Source organism: Macrobrachium rosenbergii, chromosome 9 (genome assembly GCF_040412425.1).
Source record: "Macrobrachium rosenbergii isolate ZJJX-2024 chromosome 9, ASM4041242v1, whole genome shotgun sequence".
Taxonomy (NCBI): Eukaryota; Metazoa; Arthropoda; class Malacostraca; order Decapoda; family Palaemonidae; genus Macrobrachium; species Macrobrachium rosenbergii.
In genome coordinates, this window is record NC_089749.1 from 32,296,247 (window position 1) to 32,317,191 (window position 20,945).

Genomic DNA, 20,945 nt, shown 5'->3' on the forward strand with positions numbered 1-20,945 from the left:
CATTGTCAGAGACCAAAGACTGATCCAAGAGACTGTCTGGAATGCTGCCATCGCAGTCGATTCCAGCGCTACTGCCTCCTGCCTGTGAGAGGGAGACTCCTGCGATAGACTGGGCACAAACAAGTCAGGGCCAGGTCAACCTGCTTGGTAGGCAATAGACTCTCCAAGGGAACATAATATTTTCTCTGGTGAGCTACAGTAGAGGCAGAGAGAGTGTCTTATATGAATGGCTGGACCGGAGAGAATTCTCTTGCCAAGAAACAAGAAAAGTCACCTGGACCATCTCCATCAGTAATTCTTAACCAAGGCATGCCGATCAAGCTCTTCTGGGAACCCCAGAGTGACTCAATGGCAGAAGAACGGTCTGCAGGAAAAGCCAAGGTCTCTTCCCCGAGATCATTAAAATGACATATTCTAATGATCTCAACACGGTCTGCAGGAAAAGCCAAGGTCTCTTCCTCAAGATCACTAAAATGACATATTCTAATGATCTCAACCAAGTGCCTCTGCAATTCGGGGGTGTCTGAGTCCTGGGGAATAAGATATTCAGGTCTCTTCAGGTTCCAGTCCTCCCAAGCTGCTCCCTCCACAGGAGAGGGACATTCACCAGAGCCCCTGGCGATCTCGAGCACTTGGACATACATCCTGTCTGGTCTGAGGCCGACCCAGGAATGTAGGCCTCCATGGACAGGCTGGAATGGGAGCAAGAACGGTTCCAGTCCCAGGCCCTGGACTTGCATGGGTTTTGGCTCCTGGAAAACCCTGAGGAAGTGGACGGGAAAGGTGAGGGATCGTGAGCACGCTTGCCCGGCCTGTCAAAAACATAAGTTCTGACAGGAGAGTCAGGCCCTGGGCAGTTGTCAACCCATGGTGATGTCTGCATGGGTCAGGGAGAGCAGTCCTGATCATGTGAACATGGGTGGGGGCTGTCCCTTGAGCATGCTCCAGAACTTCTTCAGGTGCAGAGACTGAGAGGGGGGACACCCCTCTTGGCTGGCCACTTTCCCAGAACCCCTGAGCTGCTCTCTTCGAAGAGCAGGAGGGAGTGAGGGAGCACTTGCATGCTCTCTTCTCACCTCTGGCTGGGCTGTGCTGGCAGCAAGGTCAGGGTAGGCAGGCTACCAGAGCTGGTACCGGTATGCTGGGGGTCCAGAGAACCCAGAGGAGCAGTTGAACCCATGCACTCTACAACAGGTGCAGCGGTAATTGTGGTACCGTTAGTGAGAGGCCCATCAGCCCTCTCTGTGGAAGAGGACTGGCCACTGGAAGCTCTATGAAACTTCCAGTGGAAAGGCGAAGCAACCGTATTCTTCCTCCACTTGCTAGCTTTGGAAGAAGAAGGAAAGGAAGCGACAGCACTTGATGACAAAGACGAAGATGATGATGATGACTTCCTTCTACTCTTCTTGGACTACTTTTTGCTGAGTGTGGCCTTAGGTGTATGGAGGACATCACCTAAGGATGACACTAACGGCAGCACCTGGGGACTCATCACTAATGTGTGTGAGGTTACCAGGAAAGTAGGGGCAGTCCTAGAGCTGGTGGATACTGTGACTGTTCAATTTGTCATGGTCACAGTCAAAATGGTTACCAGAAGTCCCTTCATTCCTAAGCCACTCAGTCTCCACCTGAATACAGGTCGGGTTAGGTGATAATTCTTCCCTACACCCTGAGAATGAGTGTCCACCAGAGGACAAATTCTCTCCTACAAGTGGGGAGAGACTTGGAGAAGAACCAGGCTGGTTGGCCCCACAGCCGTGGCTCTCTACTGAAGCAACAGTAGGAGTCAGCAAAGGGGAAACCACTCCCTTGGGAGTGGTAACAGTAGGTGAAGTTTGTCATGAGTTAGAAAGGCACCAAAGAACTTTCAGTGTCACCAGTGGAGTATTGCATTCCGATTACACTGGGGAGATCTTTTTCTCTCTCTTCTTCTTCCTGGCAAACTCACCCACTGTTCAGAAGGCCAAACCCAGAACTCTGAGCATGGGCTGCTTGACTACAATCATGTTGGTGGCATGATACACACAATGTATGTGGACCAATCTCTACAGACAAGAGGAACCAGTTACACAGCCTGTCCTTCCTTGGACAGCGCCTAAACTCCTGCAGTTTCCTCTCTGATGAAGTAGGTTTACATGATCGAGGGGTTTGTATGGTTTTAAAGACAAAGACAATCACAACAATATACTTCAGCAAAGAAACAACAAAGTCATAAAATGACAGTGAACAGCAAGTTCACTCATTGTACAACTGTTTTTGATAAACCTGCCCTCTTTTTCAGGTCAATCAAATAGGTATTATAAATTTTCAACTACATTTCTTAATTCATGTAATGTCTATGCACGACTCTGCACATACAGAGACGGTTAGGACTTATTTTTATTTTACTTACTTTATTCACCTTCTAGGACATGTACTGACAAAGAAGAGCTGGAGCTTATATGTTAATTTCATTCACTTTCTCTTCAAAGAAGCTGGCACACCAAAAAGAATGATCTAATGAAGATTTTCCCAAGATTAGTAAGCATTTGGAACATGACCATATCTATTTGAAAACTCACAAGATATTAACTGTTAAGGATAACCAAGCTAATATTTCAGAGGTAAATCCTAAAGAGTGACTATGCTTGACACAAAAATAATAAAAATCTAAGTTAAAAATTTCAGCCCAAATCCTTGTCCATTGAAAAAGGTTGGTATTCAGAGTCACTGGACCCATGTACAAGTTAACTTTATGTCTTCTTGTGAGCTCCTGGCCTGTGTACATTGCAAATAAATCAGCAATTGCTAAAGATAACAGTCTCAAATTGGTTTCCATGTGAGCTCCTGTCCAGTGTCCACTGGCAAATAAATCAACAATGGCCAAAGAGAACAGTTCCACAAAAACAAATGTGTCATATCCTCGGCTTTTCAAAACTCACTCTGTCATTAAATGTTACGTTGATACAATTTATTATTACCGCATACTTTCACTGGAAACCAATTATGACCCCAAAATCAGTGTCAAAACAGTGTGCAAATGTTAGCAGTTAATCTCCCACAATAAAACAGAAGCAACATTTAACAATAGTTAAGCTGAAATGTTTAGCTTAAAACTTTTCCTTGTGCTATAATTTCATCTGTCACCACTTTGACTGCAACATTTGACTACAAACCAGAGGACTTAGGATATCTAGAAAAAAAAAAAAAAAGCAGCTCATTCAAGTTTGTTTCCAGATATTTACTTTTAAAATGAACTGTATTTTGCACGTCAAAACTTTGTCATTTTAATTATCATTAACCTCACAAAACACTTAGGAAATCCCTTAACCGAAGCAATCCTACCTTAAAGCTAATGGGAGAAGAGCCCCAGATTCCAAGTTGATGGTGAGATGTATAGACTCATATTTTCGAGTTACAAAGAGCTCTGCAGAATCTGCAGTAGTGGCATTCCCTTCAGCATCCTCAGCCCCACTGTTGAATAAAGATAGAGAAAAATCTAAAAACTTACCACAAATATAAATTACTATATTATAGCCTATAAAATTCTATCAAGGCAGGATGAATATACCTGTATAAATTACCAAACTAAAATAAGTTGACAAGTAAAACAATGAGCTGAGTCATACTATATTAACCTTGTAAACTGCATTTGATGAACATGTATATAGATGATCTATTACCACTGAATACTGTATAACAGATATATTATTCCGAATAGAGTACTTCAAGTTTCTAATATTATTAGGTGAGCCCTATCAAACAAGATTCTTCTTTGATATTAAAATTACTACTAATAAATTTCTAACCTAACTTTATGACAAAAGATATTAATTTGAAAATACAGGACTGCCTGGTTTTTACTTTAATACAACACTTAATATGACTTACGGACTCTTACGTTTGCAAATTTTAATTTGCAAATATTTTTATGGTTGGTGAAGATTAACGCTGTTATGCTTTTGTTAATAAACTAACTGATGGTAAAACTTCATGGCTGCTGAAGAAACTTATAAATAAATTTGAATTTAATAGATCCATACGTAATTTCAATAAAAGTTGGGTTCTTTGATTAAGTTTTCTAAAATGACATTTTTATGATAAAATAAAGTTTTATATATACTTACCAAATAATTACATAGCAATAGTTTCTACTTTACGCGGCAGCTCAAAATTCAAAATTCGCGGTAGCGCTCTTTTGTTTTGGGTGTAGGTATACTGCCCCACCCACTATCAGGGAAGAATAGGTACAACGTAGCTAAAGAGCTCAATTCGTTTATGCTCTATGTCCATTAGAGGGGAGGAGGGAGGGCTCTGATCATGTAATTTTTTGGTAAGTATATATAAAGCTTTTTATTATAAAAAGGTCATTTTTATATAAGTAACTTACCAAATAATTACATAGCTGAATCCCACATTGATTGGAGGTGGAATGAATGGACATCTACTACCCAAAAAAAAACTCTGATATGGAGAAGAATTTGGAATAGAACATTAGGTAGCATCTTGAAATGCTTATTGTAACCTTACCTGGTGAGGGAGCAACGGCATGGCAGTAGAGCCAAGGGTCGCCTCTACTTGAGTGGGTGCTTTGCAACGTAGGAAGTTAATCGCATGTTGCCAAAGCTAACAATCCCAAAGGGTCACATAAATAATATGTAGATATGCCCTTGCCCTGGGCACAGTACAATAAAACAACAAAGACCAGATAAAATTAACCAACACCACATGAAATTTTAGCCCAAAACCATAAAATACAGATTGGTGACACTCATGACTCAGTGTCCACCAGACTTCCCAAGAAGTACAACTATCCTTATTCAAGGAGAGTGGATAGAGGAAAAGAAGGCATTCCTCCTACCCTTCATCCACCAATACCATTCCAGCTGCGAAGAACAGACCTAAAGTACTGCATTGTTCGTACACCGTTTCAATGTCCCATAAGTAAAACATGGCAAACACTGAGTTGCACCTCCAAAATGTTGTTTGCAAAATTGAAGAGAGAGACAGGTTATGTCTGAAAGCCCAAAGACATCGCCACTGCTCTTTATTTCATAAGCCTTTACTTTACACAAGGGTAGTAAATCATCTTGAAATCCTGAATGTGCTTCCGAAATTATGGATCTTAAAAAGAATGAAAATGCATTCTTGGACAAAGGACAGCTGGGGTTTTTCACAGAACACCAAAGATTAGGGGCCGATCCTCTCAAGGTATACTCTCAAAGCTCTTACAGGACAGAGGACTTTCTCTTGATCGGATGGGACTAGTACTTCTGACAGGCTCTTGGTTGCAAAGGAGCAAGGCCAAGGGTTAGCAGGGTCCTCATTCTTAGCCAAAAAATCCAAAATTAGCGAGTATACCGCTTTGCCTTGTGAGAAACCTATCCTTTTATCAATGGCATGAAGCTCACTGGCTCTCTTGGCTGTAGCCAGTGCCATCAAGAATAACGTCTTCTTCGCAAGATTCTGAAGTGACGACGAGTCCTAAGGTTCAAACGGTGATCCTGACAGCCAGTTCAGGACCACATTCAAGTTCCAAGCGACTCCCGAGGGTTTAACTTGCTTACTAGTATTCAAATGTTTGATTGAATCACTGATGTCTTAGTTTGAAGACAGGTCTACTCCTCTACGTTTGAATACTGAACTCAACATCGCTCTGTAACCCTTGATGGTAGATGTTGTGAGTCCTTTCGATGTTTTAAGATATAATAGAAAATCTGTAATTTGGGCTTTTTAACTTGCTTACTAGTATTCAAATGTTTGATTAAATCACTGATGTCATGGTTTGAAGACAGGTCTACTCCTCTATGTTTGAAAACTGAACTCAACATCGCTCTGTAACCCTTGATGGTAGATGTTGTGAGTCCTTTCGATGTTCTAAGATATAATAGAAAATCTGTAATTTGGGCTACAGACGTTTGAGAAGAGGAGATATTTTGCTCTCCCGGCACCACTTCCGAAAAATTGCCCATTTGGATTGGTAGACTGCAGAGGTAGATTGTCACCTGCACTTAGCAATAGCCTCTGCAGCCTTTCTTGAAAATTCTTTTGCTCTGACAAGCTCCCTGACAGTCTGAAGCCTGTCAGTGTGAGAGTGGATAACCCTTGATGTTAACGGAAGAAGTGAGGCTGTTTGAGAAGACTTCTCTTCTGAGGAAGTAGCCTTGGGAAGTCCAATAAAAGGCTCAACAGATCAGGGAACCACTCCTTGTGTGGCCAAAAGGGAGCAACTAAGGTCCTTGACATGTTGTTGTGTGCACAGAACTTTCTTAACACTTCCCTCAACATGCTGAAGGGAGGGACATGTAAAAGTCGAGGTTCAACCTGTCCTGCAACATGGCATCTGTTGCCCATGCTTGCGGGTCCAGAGCTGGGGAACAATACAATGGAAGATGATAGTCCCTTGACGTCACAAACAGGTCTATCGATGGCTTTCCCCTCAGCTTCCACAGGTCGGTGCACACCTATGGACTAAGTATCCATTCTGTCGGTGGGACCTGTTTGCCACGACTCAATTCGTCCGCAAGGACGTTCATCTTGCCCTGAATGAAGCGGGACACTAATTGGGTCTTGTTGCTCCTTGCACAAAGAACAAAATTCTTTGTCGCTGCGAAGATATTCTTGATATAAGCCAGGATGGTCATGCTGTCCGAATGAACCGCTACTGTCTTGTGGAAGGGTAGCGTTGCAAAGTCTTGAAGTGCAAGATGAATCGCTTTTAATTCCTTTACGCTGATGTGGAGGTTTCTTTCAGGAGGCGACTGTGTTCCTGACACCTCCATGTCGTTGAGAAGGGCTCCCCAACCCAAATCCGAAGTGTCTGAGTACAACGTTAGATCAGGGTTCGTTGGAGCCAGAGATCTTCCTGTTGTGAATCTGTCTTCCGCTAGCCACCACCGGAGGTCCTCTTTTATTTGGGAGTGACGCTGAAAATGAATGAGCCTGGGAACGACTTCCTTTTCCAATTGGCCTTGAGGTAAAATTGCAGTGCTCTTGTATGAGGCCTGCCTAATGGAACAAACTTCTCTTTGGAAGAAAGGGTTCCTAGAAACTCGTCCATGTGTTGGCTGAGCAGGAGTGGCGAGTTACGAAGTCCTGGACTTTCCTGCGGCAAGTTAATATCCTTTGTTGGGATGGAAAAGCCCGAAAACTCTGAGAGTCTATCACTATCCCCAAATATAGAATAGACTGAGTTGGGACTAACTGTGACTTTAAGTTTATTAAAAGGCCTAAATCTTGGGCGAGATGAGTTTTCTGCAGGTCCTCCGTGCACTGACATCTCAAGGGGGAGCGTAGGAGCCAATCATCCAGGTACAGAGAGATGTTTATCCCTGATAAGATGTAGCCATTTCGCTAGGAGAGCGAGTACCCAGGTAAAAACTTGAGGGGCTGTGGAGAGTCCGATGCAGAGTGCCTGAAACTGGAAAAGACTGTCCTGGAACACGAATCTCAGATACTTCCTGGAGTCCGAGTGAACTGGAATGTGGAAGTAAGCATCTTGCATGTTGATCGTAACCATCCAGTCTCCCTGAAGGATGGCTGACAAAACCAACTGATTTGTCTCCATTTTGAACTTCGTTCTTTGAACGAAGAGGTTTAGGGCACTGACGTCCAGGACAGGTCTCCGTCCTCCTGATGACTTGGGAACCACAAAGAGGCGGCTGTAACCCCGTGTTTACATCCTTGACTACTTCCATGGCTCTCTTTTCTAGCAGGGCTGACACTTCCTGAGATAGGGCCGAAAACCCCTCTGAGTCTACCGAGTAGGCTGTTAAGCTGATGGGAGAGGTTGTTAAGGAAGGTTTCTCCCTGAAAGGTATAGCATAGCCTTCTTTCAATACTTTCAGCACCCACGGCTCCACGTTCTTCTTTTTCCATTCTGTCCAGAAATGGGAAAGTCTTGCTCCCACTGGAACACAGAGGATGGAGGTAAGTGTTGTCTTGTTAATGGGTTCTGGAGGTTTGGAGGTTGGCTCTGGGTTGGGACTGGAAACGACCTCTAGAACCTCGAAAGGGTTGTTGCTGCAGGGGCGACAACATTCTAGTAGTTGTGCTTGTAGTGGCTCGTGCAGGGGACTTAGTTCTTTTGATGGACTGAGTGAGAAAGTCTTGAGTCGACTTCTGTAGATCCACTGAAATCCGTTCCAGGGTGTCCGGCGGGAACAGACTATTCTTGTCCAGGGGTGCAAAAAGAAGCGAAGAACATCCCGATGGGGTGACTCCTTTTGCCATGTACAAGCACCACAAATCTCGTTTCTTGAGGACTCCTGTCGTGAAGATGGTTGCTAGCTCTAGTGCTCCATCTCTTACGGCTCTATCCACACATCCCAGTACTCCCAGCCAGTCCAATGCAGTTCTCTTGAAGGGACATACAGTCTTCTATCTTTTTGACTAGGGCCCTCACCGTCCAATCTAGAAAACTAAAGAGCTCGAAGACTTTAAATATATCTTTAAGAAGATGCTCTAATTACGAGGCTGTGAAGAGAATTCTGGCCGATGAGAAAGCAGAGCAACGAGAGGCATCTAAGATACTGGAGCAGTCCCCTTCAGAGGAGGCAGAAACTCCCAAGGACGGAGCTTCTCCAGTTGCATAAGACAGATACTTCTGCCTTATCAAACAAGAGGGAGGTGTACAGAAAACCGCCTTCCTGGCTTCCCTCTTCCTTCCAAAACCGGTCAACCTGGCACCTATCTGGCATGAAGAACAGAGCTCTCACTTGTTAGCGGCCGGTTTGGTAGACTTCAATGGGGGAAGAAGGTTGGAAAGAGGTCTAGACTGGGATCTGGCTCATCCTCCTCAAAAGGGCTGGGGTTGCAGAGGAGAGAAGGACTTAGAAACTACAGCAGTAGCTACCTTGGGGCGCCTCGTGGATTGCGCCAACAAATCGTTGGTTGATTGGTTGATTTCTTCTGCAATGCAGACAGAGCCTCTTTCACGGTGTCCTGAGGGAAGAGGTAGGTCTTGTTGAGTGGAGCAAACATAAGAGCTGACTTCTGATTTGTGGAAACTCCTCTGGATCCAAAAGAGCACCACAGCTCCCGCTTCTTAAAAGAGCCCTTCGCATACAACGATGCAAGTTCTGCAGAGCCATCCCTAACTGCCTTGTCTGCACAAGACAGTACATTCAACCAATCCGTGGCAAAGTCTTCTGAAAGGACTGGACTGTCCTCAATCTTCCTTGCCAGTGTACCCACTGTCCAGTCAAGGAAGCTAAAGATTTCCAGAACCTTGAAGACATTCCTTACAAGATGATCCAATTCTGGAGAGGAGAACATTGCCTTAGCAGAGGTGAAAGCAGAGCGCCGCGCAGGGTTGACCAAGCCGGAAAGTCCCCCTGAGAGGAGGCAGACACTCCCAAGGAAGGAGCTTCTCCAGTGGTATACAAATGGTACCTTCTTTTAGAAGCTTAGAAGGAGGGAATGCAAACATAGCCTTGCCTGGGTCCCTCTTAAAAGCCAACCACTCATCAACCTCTTTCAAGGCTCTCTTCAAGGAAGAGGAGAGGACTAACTTGGGGAGGCAAGAATCACTCACTTGCTTCCTCATAGAAAAAGTTGATGTAGGTGAATCCGGAGGTGCAGGCTGGAAAAAGTCAGGGAAGTGTGCTAAAAAGAATCTGAGAAGGCTCGAATAAGTGGAGGGAGGGCCAGAATCATGGTCAGCTTCTTCCTTATCAGACAATATAGGTGAAAGATAGGCTTCCTTGTTCTTGGCAACAGTCTCCTTCTTCAAGAAACCCGTCAGGTCCTCTACCCAGTGCCAAATTGGGGCTAAAGAGTCCTCTTGAGTCGAAGCAAGTGGACAAGGGGACGATGGCACCAAGTGCTTTGAAGGAGGAGCTGAGCGGTCCACAGTTGGCGTTAAATGTGCTGGAGCAGAAGCCTGAATCGGCGCAGCTGGTGCCAGGCGCTCGGGAGAGGGCAGGTGCTCAGGAGCACAAGAACGTTTAGGCTGAGGCAACAAGTGCTTATGATGTGGGTCCGGGTGATTTGGCAACAAAACTGGAAGTTCTCCAGATCCAAGAGACTCCGGACTGTCCCAAGTCGACTGTTGATGCCGCACTTGACGAACCAGGAGGAGGAGGAACAACGAAACTGCCAGAGGGTTGGGGACTCACACTGACCTCCTTAAACTTTTTTAACAGGAGGAGGAGAGCTGTCCGCACCAGCAGAATGCTTCTTTAACGGATGAGATGTGGAAGACTGACGCCGACGATGCCTCCCATCAGACAAAGGATCCTCAGAATCTGATGACAGACGATGAGCACTAAAAGAGATGCCTTTCCAATGGCACTCTGTCGCAGCCTGGGACTGGGCAACAGGCTCAACTGAGGGGGCAACTGCCCGTGGGCAAACCCTACCAGCCTCCCTTCGACCTCTAGTATGTCTTCTCCCCAGTGCGGGGAAGTGGGACAGGGACCTTTGTCAAGGAGCACTGGTAGGATGAACAGCCACCTCCTCAGAATGCACAACCCTCTCACTTTGCAATACACTTGCACTTGACGCTTTGTCTACAAAAGCTTTGAAAGACATGCCTAGCTCCATTGCCATATTGGCCAGGAACTCAACTTTTTTAGCGAACCTAGATTCGAGACTGGCAATGGTGTTGAGATCAGAAGCATGGGAACTTGGTAAAGGATTATGTGATAAGACAGCAGGAGGGCTAAGGACGGGAGACATAAAAGGGATAAGAGAAGAAATAGCGCTACCCTCGACCACTGAAGGCAAAGGGATAGCCTCTATACTAGCTCTATTTTTGGCTCTAAGAGCCACCTTCCTCTTTCTATCTCTATCAAGCTTATCTGAATGAGATCTAAAAACCTTCCATTGATGTTCATCCCACTCCTGGCACTCAGGACATGTAACCTCCCTATTACATTCCTGCACTCTACATTTGATGCACTTAGTTTGAGAATCCTAAGTCACTTTAGCTAATCTAGTCTTGCAACCCTCGGTACAAAACTGAACACTAGAAAAACTAGAATCTGACATCATAATTAGGAATTATGTTAACCAAAGCTAACAAATCGCTAATCAGAAAAAAGGCCACACAAAATTCAAATACTTCAATACTGGAACAAAAAATCCAAAAAATGATGAAAAAGGACTGCACAAAAACCACCGATGTTAATCGGGAGCTGGCAGAAAACGAATTGTAGTTTCCTGCTGAGTTGTACCTGTCAGTCCCAATAGTTGGCAGGACCCTGTCACCTACACTAGTGATGGTGGTGCCACCGTGAAATTTGAATTTTTGGACTGTCGTGGTAGGAAGCTAGTGGCTATGTAATTGATTAGTAAGACACTTATATAAAACAAGTTTTTATACAATCCCATTCATTAACCTTGGCAACCTCTCTCTCTCCCCTCACTTAGAGATTAGAAAAGAGCAGAACTGAATATGGAATTTAGGCCAAAGGCCAAGTGCTGAAAAGGAAATTCACAGTAAAAAGGTCTGAAAGATATAACAGGAAGATACCTCTCAGGTGCACTACGAATCAATTATTGAGTGGGTGGAAAGTAAGATGGAAGAAAGAGAATATGAGCAGAGGTACAGTAAAAGGAATGTAAGGGGTTGCAGCTAGGGGCTGAAGGGATGCTGCAAAGAACCTTAAGAAATGCCTACAGTGCACCACATGAGGTGCACTGTCAGCACTACCTCTCTACAGGGTATTAGAAAAGGAGCATTGATAACAAGAGTTGACTGAACATGTATGGCAGAATGGTTCTTTTGAATTTTTTGCTTTGTGCACTTGGATGCATCCAGGACAGTTAAATACTGTTTTAATATGAATGGGTTTGCATACAAACTTTTTTATTGAAGAAAACTTAGTATTTACATATCTATAAATATACCTGCATACCTAGCATCCTTGTTATCCTGTGGCCCTCGACTAATAGCTGTTTTGCTTGCCCCTTGCAAAAGACCCTTTTGTAAGGTACTTTTAATTTGCTCGCTTTCATCATGCGTCACCCTGACGGAGGGGTCACTTTCTAATTCTCTGAGCGGGGGTGCCTGGGATACAGTTGGAGCCTGCCAAGAAACAGAGACTAGAGATAAATTTAAATTTAGAGCTTGAGAGCTAGAGAGAGAGAGAGAGAGAGAGAGAGAGAGAGAGAGAGAGAGAGAGAGAGAGAGAGAACAGGAAGCAGGTGGTGTGTAAGTCAAAGGAAGCAGCACAGATTTACACAATTCTACAAAATGTAAAACTCTAAAATGACTTTTAAAAGTACATCCAGCACTTGAAAAAATAAAGTAAAAAGATTCACACACCCAAAACATGCTTTATATAAACAGAATGAGATATGAAAGCTTAACTGTTCACCAGACTGACACTTTCAAGCCTCACAACAGCAGATGGTCAAACATAGAGAGAGAGCGAACAAAGAGCAATAGCATTAACAAAGATCTTTTAAGTAGTGGTAAACCTCTGAATAATCATCAAATTTCATTTCTACCTAATTAAAAGAAGCAACAAAAACTTTTGCCTTGGAATAAGACATTGTTTATGACCTTCCTGTTTACCTTCCTACTTTTAATAACACTCAGCCAATAAATACATGTAAAATAATAATATACTGTATTGTATTGTAGTTGTGATGACTGAGCAAACAAAACTGGAGAGAAAATAAAAATATATGATTTAAATGTATAAATTTTGAATCATATTGATCTTTCCAAGTCAGGCAAGTTAGCTAGTCAGCCACACTTTCCATAACCCCATATTTTTTTGGGACCCAAAACATTCTGAAAGGCAAATATTTCTTTACAATATAGCATTATTACCTTATATCAACATATAAGAAAACTGTGAGAACATGAAACACCTTAAAAACTAAAGTTTTTAAAACTAAAATAGATTTTCTTATACTTATTATTAGCCCTCTTGGTTGCCACACAATGCCCTAGATGCTTCAGTCCCTGTTCAAAGATACTGAAAAAAGAGATGTTGGCTGGCACTCTGTATGAGAGGACAGATCTTTACAGACAGGATTATTCTTGGGCTTGTAAAAAATTAGCAGGGGTGGGAGGTTGGAACATGTGTTGTAACTACCAGGTTTGTATGAAGAAATTTTATCAACAAATAATTTTGTTTCCCACCAACTCATTACTTATAATTAGTTCAAGCCTCAATATACAGTATAACCAATATATAACTGATTTCTTTTCCTGTAATCGATTAGGTGAACAATTACTATAATATTTGTTTCTACTTTTGACCTAATATATCAGAAAATTGTTCTTCAGTAAAGCAAATATGAAAGGAAACATTAAATAAAATAAGATGGACATACTTCGCTTTCTTTTTACCCAGAACAGTAACTGTTACAAATTCTTATAAATACAAGAATGCTCTTTCATTTTTCATGTAGCCACAAGTGGGTTTCTGCTTCACATATTTTTAACTAATATTTAGGTGTATTATATTAACATAAATCCTTAACACAATGACGCTGCATACAGAAGGCATGGCCAACCCTGAAGCCACAGTTCCCTTAGATGCCCCACAATGTGGAACAAGCTATCCTGGTTCTCAAAGCGTTTCATCTCCACACTGGCTCAACTTACTTTTTGGATTACTCAAGAAGAACCAGAGATTGGTCTGTTCTGCCACAACTACTTACAGACAAAACTAGTCAAGAGACAAGCAAAAACATGAGTAGACTAAGCATCTTCTGGCAAACTGAGCTCTCCTGGAGTGTCAACAACAGGAAAGTAGTTTGACCAATTGCTGGATAGCTGGGAACCCTCAGATTCACAGATGACACTACCAACCTCATCAAAGACACCACATGCACACAACTAACACAGCAGCTGGAATAACTGTCTCACCTTTGAAGTGAACCCTACAGTATGCTCTACTGACAAAGGGTTACACAAAGGAGTAGGGGTTACTTCCACACGATCACTAAGTTTGCAGAGAGCCAAACAATTTTGTTCTGACCAAAGGAAAGCCCTCAAGTTTTACCTTTTCTCTAATACAAGAGTTGGATTCACTTGCAAAAAAGAAGCTCACACACCAAGACTGTGGAAATGAACAACTGGCCCTCCCATCCCAGAAAATGGTTCCAGGTAGCTGTAACACCCAATATTCTGATTCACAACTCCGTAGATATTTCTATTACCATTCAAAATGTCGTTATATCCTGTCAACTTCCATATGATCAGTCAAAGTCTAACTAGAACCTAGATGAGAATTCACACGTACTGTAATATGTTTGACCTCCACAGCTTGGACGAACTGGGAATATCTGAACTGTTCACCATATCAATAATGTGAATAACATTGCACATGCATGATCCAGGAATCATGTACATGTAAACTGGGCATTCTGAACAAACATGGCAACACCCCAAGTTTATACACAGAATGTTACAGTGCTCATGGCTACTATACATAAGAGAACTGTAGTGCATGAACACCCTGTTGCAGATGTACTTTCCAGGGATCACCACACACACACAAACTATGGTGGAAATAGAACCCAGAGGTACACAAAAAACCATCACTTCCCCAGGCCAGGGAAAAGCACTCACTAGACATCCTATGGGATTTCTTGTGAGAGGTCTTCTATGACTACTATTCTTCCTCATATGGAAGAGAAGACGAAGAGCTAGACGAAGAGGAGGAGAAAGAGTAATAGGGAAAGAATATGCTTAGAATTGTTCTCTTTGCCCCTAGCCAATGTCTTACTTTCCTCTGTAAGAACAGTAATTATTATTTAGTAGTTTAACCAGATCACTGAGCTCATTTACTGAGCTCTCATGGGCTAGCCGAAAGGACTAGTCTTCATTATTGGTATGGTTAGATTTTATTTAATTTACAGTAATCCTTCAGTTATCCAGATTAATGGAGCCTAGGGTCTGTTGGATAAGGGCAAAGTCTGAATAATGGGTGGTAAAAAAATCTATGGGGTTTTCAAGGGCAACTTTGTACCCTTCCTCACCTAACCTTGTCAATACCACATAATTGTAAACACCCAGTATGCTTATAAACAACAACCGTCACACTTTAAACTGAAAACTTAATGCAAAAGGCAATTATCTACCTTTTTCCCAATATTTGTAACAAAATATACTGTATAAATACACTTTGAAAAAACTGCAACCCTTTCTTTTTCTCTCTCTGGTAAATCACACAGTTCAGTAGGCAGGTATCCTACCTGTGGTTACCCACAGCCTACCATGGTTTTATGACCATTAATGCATATTTATACAGCAACTTCCTTATCACTTGTTACCATACTGTATTACCATACACAGGGTAAAATGTGTAGGCTGTGCGTGAACTATAGACCTAGGCTAGCCCAGGTGTTACCCTCATAGTACCCATTTTCAAAAGTCAAATAGGCTATTACAGCTGTATTTAACCTTTACTGGACGAGCATGATCATATGATGAACTTGAACAACATTTTGAGCGAACACCGGGTTAACTCTTATGAGTACTAATATTGGGCGCCATACAGTTTGGATGAATTCAGCGGGAAAAATGTTCATATCACTTCAATGGGCCACAAATGACATATGGCAACTATAGTAGCTCAGTACAGGAGAGACGTGGATCAGTGTTCCTTATGATTTCAAGGAGGGATGTGCTGCCTCTCCCTAGCCCCAGGATATCTTTTTATTCATTTGCTCATAAATATACCCAGGCATTACTGTTGGTTTTAGTTCTTATCTTTTATGACAGTAGTTCAGCTATAATTGTAATTTTGCAAAGTAAAGTGCAAAGAAATATTAGAAAAAATATGTATACTTCACAAAAAGGTACTGCTTCTCCCCTTCTCAGTAAATATCATAAATATTTTACAATATACATACTCAGAATTTGTTACTGATTTTGGTTTTTATCTGTTATGATATTGTGTAAGCTGTACTTATAATTTTTCAAAATAAAATAAAATAATTAGAAAAAACACGTATAACTTGGTAAAATCAGCATATTTTTACGAGACTCTTGGAAAAGAGGCCCCACACAGGGTTGTAAATATTCACTTTCAACTTCCCCTGGAAGGTACAGAAAAATTTATAATTTTTCCTTACACCATGTGCATTTGCATACCTTCCTCTGTCCACTCACGTTTTTTCTTAAAATGACCAACCTTAAAGTTTGCCTGGTCTGGGGGTGTGCTTAATATATATTTAGCCTGTCCTCTAAGGGTAAAGATAAAGGTATTGGTAATATACCTTATTTTACTTACAGAATTATACTGTATAATTATTACTGTATACTAATATATTATCATCGTATTATATATATAAAAAAAAACAATAGACCCAACAAAACTGATTGAGCCTACTACTGAAAGAATTAGAAAAATATATTTTACTTCCTAAAAGAAATGAATGTATTAATGGAATTACTGTATCATTTTTATTTTTTTGCATAAATATAAAACAGGTACACAAAGATGAACTAACATCCTTTATGTTAAAATACTATCCCTCAAAAATTGCAAAACAGCTGTTTCCCGATTCATTTGTTTGCCAATGTAAACATACTTCAGTCCCCTCCCCTGCCCCCCTCCCCTCTCTCTGTGTACTTATCCTTTAATGAAATATGAATTACTATATCATAACATAAAATCACAAAACTAAAACTCCAGGAAGTTTACAACGCCACTGAATGAATGCGTACATACGTACGTGTTACTTCTTTGTTTTGCTTTGTTTGATTTACTGTAATGTTTTTATTACAAGTTTAGTTAACTTTTAAGTATGATAATCACACATATTATAACAGTACACAAGAGAATATTTTATCACTGTTGATGGTTCATCTCTAATCACCGTAAAAATATTTAAAATGCGAATTTCATATGTAGGTAACACAAAACCAAACAGGCTGTACCAAGTTCACCAACAGCATGGAATGAGTGTGCGCATACGTACGTACCCTAAGCACATGATTGCATTTATCTTTTGGTTTGAAAGAATAAAAAATAAGAAAGCACAGTAAAAATATAAACAAGAATACTGTGGCATGAAATTTCAATAGAAAAGTAAAGGATGTGTGTTACTGTGCTTAGACTTCAACATAAACATAGCTTACGAACATGATTACGTTCATCTTTTGCTTTGAAAAAATAAATAATGAAAAAATACAGTAAAAATATAAACGAGAGTACTGTAGCATAAAATATTAATAAAAAGTGAAGGAGCGTGTCCTACTGTACTTTGATGCAAACATACCATGGTTCTGTTTGTTTGTTTCTCTCTCTCTCTCTCTCTGTACCTAAGTTAAGTACAGTATACCTTAATTTAACCAGACCACCGAGCTGACAAACAGCTCTCCTAGGGCTGGCCCGAAGGATTAGATTTATTTTACGTGGCTAAGAACCAACTGGTTACTTAGCAACGGGATCTACAGCTTATTGTGGAATCCGAACCACATTATGACGAGAAATGAATTTCTATCACCAGAAATAAATTCCTCTGATTCTTCATTGGCCAGTCAGAGAGTCGAATGCTGGGCCAACAGCGTGCTAGCCGAGAGCTCTACCCACCCCTCCAATGAAGAACTCTCTCTCTGTACCTAAGTATATCTTAGTTTAACCAGACCACTGAGCTGATTAACAGCTCTCCTAGGGCTGGCCTGAAGGATTAGATTTATTTTACATGGCTAAGAACCAACTGGTTACCTAGCAATGGGACCCACAGCTTATTGTGGGATCCAAACCACATTATGACAAGAAATGAATTTCTATCACCAGAAATAAATTCCTCTAATTCTTCATTAGCCGGGTAGGAGAGTCGAACACTGGTCTAACAGCGTGCCAGGCAACAGCTCTATCCACCCCTCCAACGAAGAACACTCTCTTTGTACCCACCTACCTTATCTCAGTACTGTATATATCCTTTAATAAAATGCAAATTACTGTATCATAAACATAAAAACACAAAACCAAACAAGCTCTATCAATCTGAGTCATGTCTACCTAACCCTCTTCACCCAACCAACACTGCATCCCCACCTGCTCCCAGCCATAGAAACTGCTTCCCAGCTCCACCCACCTTCCAAACAAACCCCCTTCTCTGAGCCTTCCTCTACACAGCTTTACTGCCCCTATTCTTCAATGGTGGCAAGCCATCCGACCTCCTATCCCAACCAAGGAATCTTCTCAAGGCTTCCCCCATCCCCCAAAACCCTTTCCCAGTCAGTCTGATTGTAGGCAGTGTTACCAACATTTTCTTGAGGCTGCACAGCACTGCCAACCATCAGAGGGGAGTTTTTTAAAATTTTTTAAAATTTATATCTTTGGGGCCTGATCCCTCGTCCAGGTATTTTGGATAATGGCAAGTCGGATACTGAGCGATTACTGTATTAAATTACAGCTCTCTAAAAATGTTACAACTGTGTGAACTGAAAATGGAGAATGACAAATTTCTTTAGTTTTTTCTAAAGCTTGACGTACACTGTATACAGGGATTGAATCATGTGGGCTATATACTTGTATTTTTTAGACACAGGGCTGTTAAACCAAAACAAATAATTAGCTTTGCCTCCAATAGGCTTTAATCTACTCAAGTAAATCTTTATCACTCTCAGTGTGTATAAAAGGGCCTCTTCCTCATTACACACCAAGAGGTCAAATTCAGAATGATGAGTGAATGTCCAAATACAGTACAACAAAACAAAATATCAAACATGATGCTCTAAAAAGAACAATTCCCGATCTCTAGTAAACAACAATTAGAAGGAAATTACTGAATGTAAAAATGAAAAACTTATGCCAGAATAGAGACTCTCACAAAAAAAAGCGGGTTGGGGCTAACTTCATGATCTTAACTCTTCCACTCAGTCTTTGAAAATGAAGAAGAAAACTTCAATTGCCACTTCTTGCTCAATTCTCCAGTTACTAAGCTGAAAAGGCAAATGAATGCCAGGAATAAATAAACATCTGAAATAACATGTGCAAAAGCTAAAAGCCACCTGTGATTTATCATAATGGCCAGTTAACAGAAACTGGCACACAAAACAATGGTCAAAGCTATTGCTGCAGACAATGGGTCACCCTTGTGGAGTTACAACTCACTTGTTCTCTTTTTCTGAAAAGGGACTGAAGTGTTGGGACTATTTGCTACATACATGTAGGTTTTTTACATCCTTTGTAGAAATTTTAATTTTCTTGTTACATACAAATTCATTACTCTAAATACATTCACATTACATAATGGTAGAAACCCCTCAAACCAAAATTCAAGACAATTATGGTAAAAGAAAAAAATATCAAACTCCAAGTCTCATAACTTTCATTCACCAAGAATCAAAACTAAAATTAAGTGGCATAGCTAGGTGCAACCTAGCATTGACGGGCAAATCATATAAAAAATAGTCGTGCTCACCAAATGTGTAGAAAACTTGTACCCCAAGTCTCACTTCAAAATTCAGTACAGTACTTGTAGGATAACTAACCATGAAATGAACTATATTAAGTGGTATGGTCTTTCTGAAGTACTGGAAAAAGCTTCAGTTCATAAGCAAGATGTATTCAATCTGAACATGATTAAATGGTAGTATATAGCATATGAATTAGTTATCAGTACCTTTATTATAATTTTCAAACATCAAAAATATGCTTTGAAGCTTGAATTACTATAAATTTGGAACTTACCAAAAATTTTTCCTCATCTTAGTTATAGGCCAATGGTCTTTTGCCAAGCAAACTATAAAAGGAAAATACAAAATATTTAACATGGCTACTTTACATCAGTTTATCTCTATCAAGAGTAAACACATTTCAATTTATATATCAACTAAACAGTATGTATAACTTGCATTGCATACTAAACTATCATAGCAAAAGACCTATCAGTAAAGCATTTCACAGCAGCTGTTCTAAAGAAGCAAAACTTACTGTTTCATGTTCTCCTTCAGCCCAAGCAATTCTTGCAGATACGCCAGACAAATTGGAACCTTCACTTTCTATGCCAGATTCTATCTCCTCAGCAACAGAGGGTTCTAATTCATAAATACTTTCACCTCTACGCATATCAGTAACCATCCATGGCCCTCCTGCACTGTGAAAGAATACAGCATGACATAACATTCAAAAACTAAACAAAATAAGGAATTCTGAATAATATCTTCAAAGATCTAATAAAAAACATTCAAATATTCAAAAAAGTATATACTGTACTGTACAAAGCTTAATGTGGGAGGAACTGAGGGTTCCTCATATGTTAGTTCTTAGAGTGATCAAAGGAGAAAAAGCCTGGAAGTCCATGTGCACTTTTTCACCTCAAATTATTAATTTCAAACATGAATTATCTTGATAACAGTGAACTGTCCAGTATAGCTTAAACAGTTCACAAATATCAAAGAATTAGTCTTCCTAAGGCACATAAAATATTTGCCTAATTTAATGATTACCTGTTAAAGGAATTTTAATCATGGTACAGCTTGGCTCCACAAATCTACAATATCAAGAGGTTGCAGTATCAATATGTTAAGGAAAATGCTTGTCCCAGTCTTGAAGTACATTAAGGAAGAGCTTGAATGTGGTAAACTGATGCTATATCCCCACTACCATTGTTAAAAAAAGTCTGATTTCAAAAGTACAAAAAATTAAAAATATAAAAGTAACCAAACTTAACCAGTACTATACTATAGCTGTATATTTACAGAAAGAGGACAAAGATAAACTCTGTTATATGTCAATTGTTGAAATTATTTGAAGAAAATAATTTTTTGACTTCATGCTTCACCTAATCAAACTTATTCTTCCTTATTTAGTATATGTAAATCAAGTTTTGAAAATAAAACCTATAATGGAATTTTTCAGTATCCTACACATTTTCAAATTATTCAATCATTATACAGTAGAACCTTGGTTCTCGACGCTAATTCGTTCCAGAAGAAGTGTCGAGATTTGATTTTGTCAAATTCTGAGTTAATTTCTCCCATAAGAAATAACTGAAAATGGATTAATCCATTCCTGACCACCAGTCATTACCCCAACCTT

General features: G+C 40.7%; 1 protein-coding gene across 1 annotated transcript in view; it reads right to left on the reverse strand.

Moving 5' to 3' along the window:
• The window catches only part of Su(fu) (suppressor of fused), a 67,164-nt gene that overhangs the window by 12,921 nt on the left and 33,298 nt on the right, over positions 1–20,945 (reverse strand). The window contains exons 5-7 of the mRNA XM_067108871.1: positions 19,839–20,001; positions 11,841–12,010; positions 3,325–3,453 (exon numbers count right to left, since the gene is read on the reverse strand). Coding sequence (XP_066964972.1) covers positions 3,325–3,453; positions 11,841–12,010; positions 19,839–20,001 — 462 coding nt within the window. The remainder of the gene's footprint in view (positions 1–3,324; positions 3,454–11,840; positions 12,011–19,838; positions 20,002–20,945) is intronic.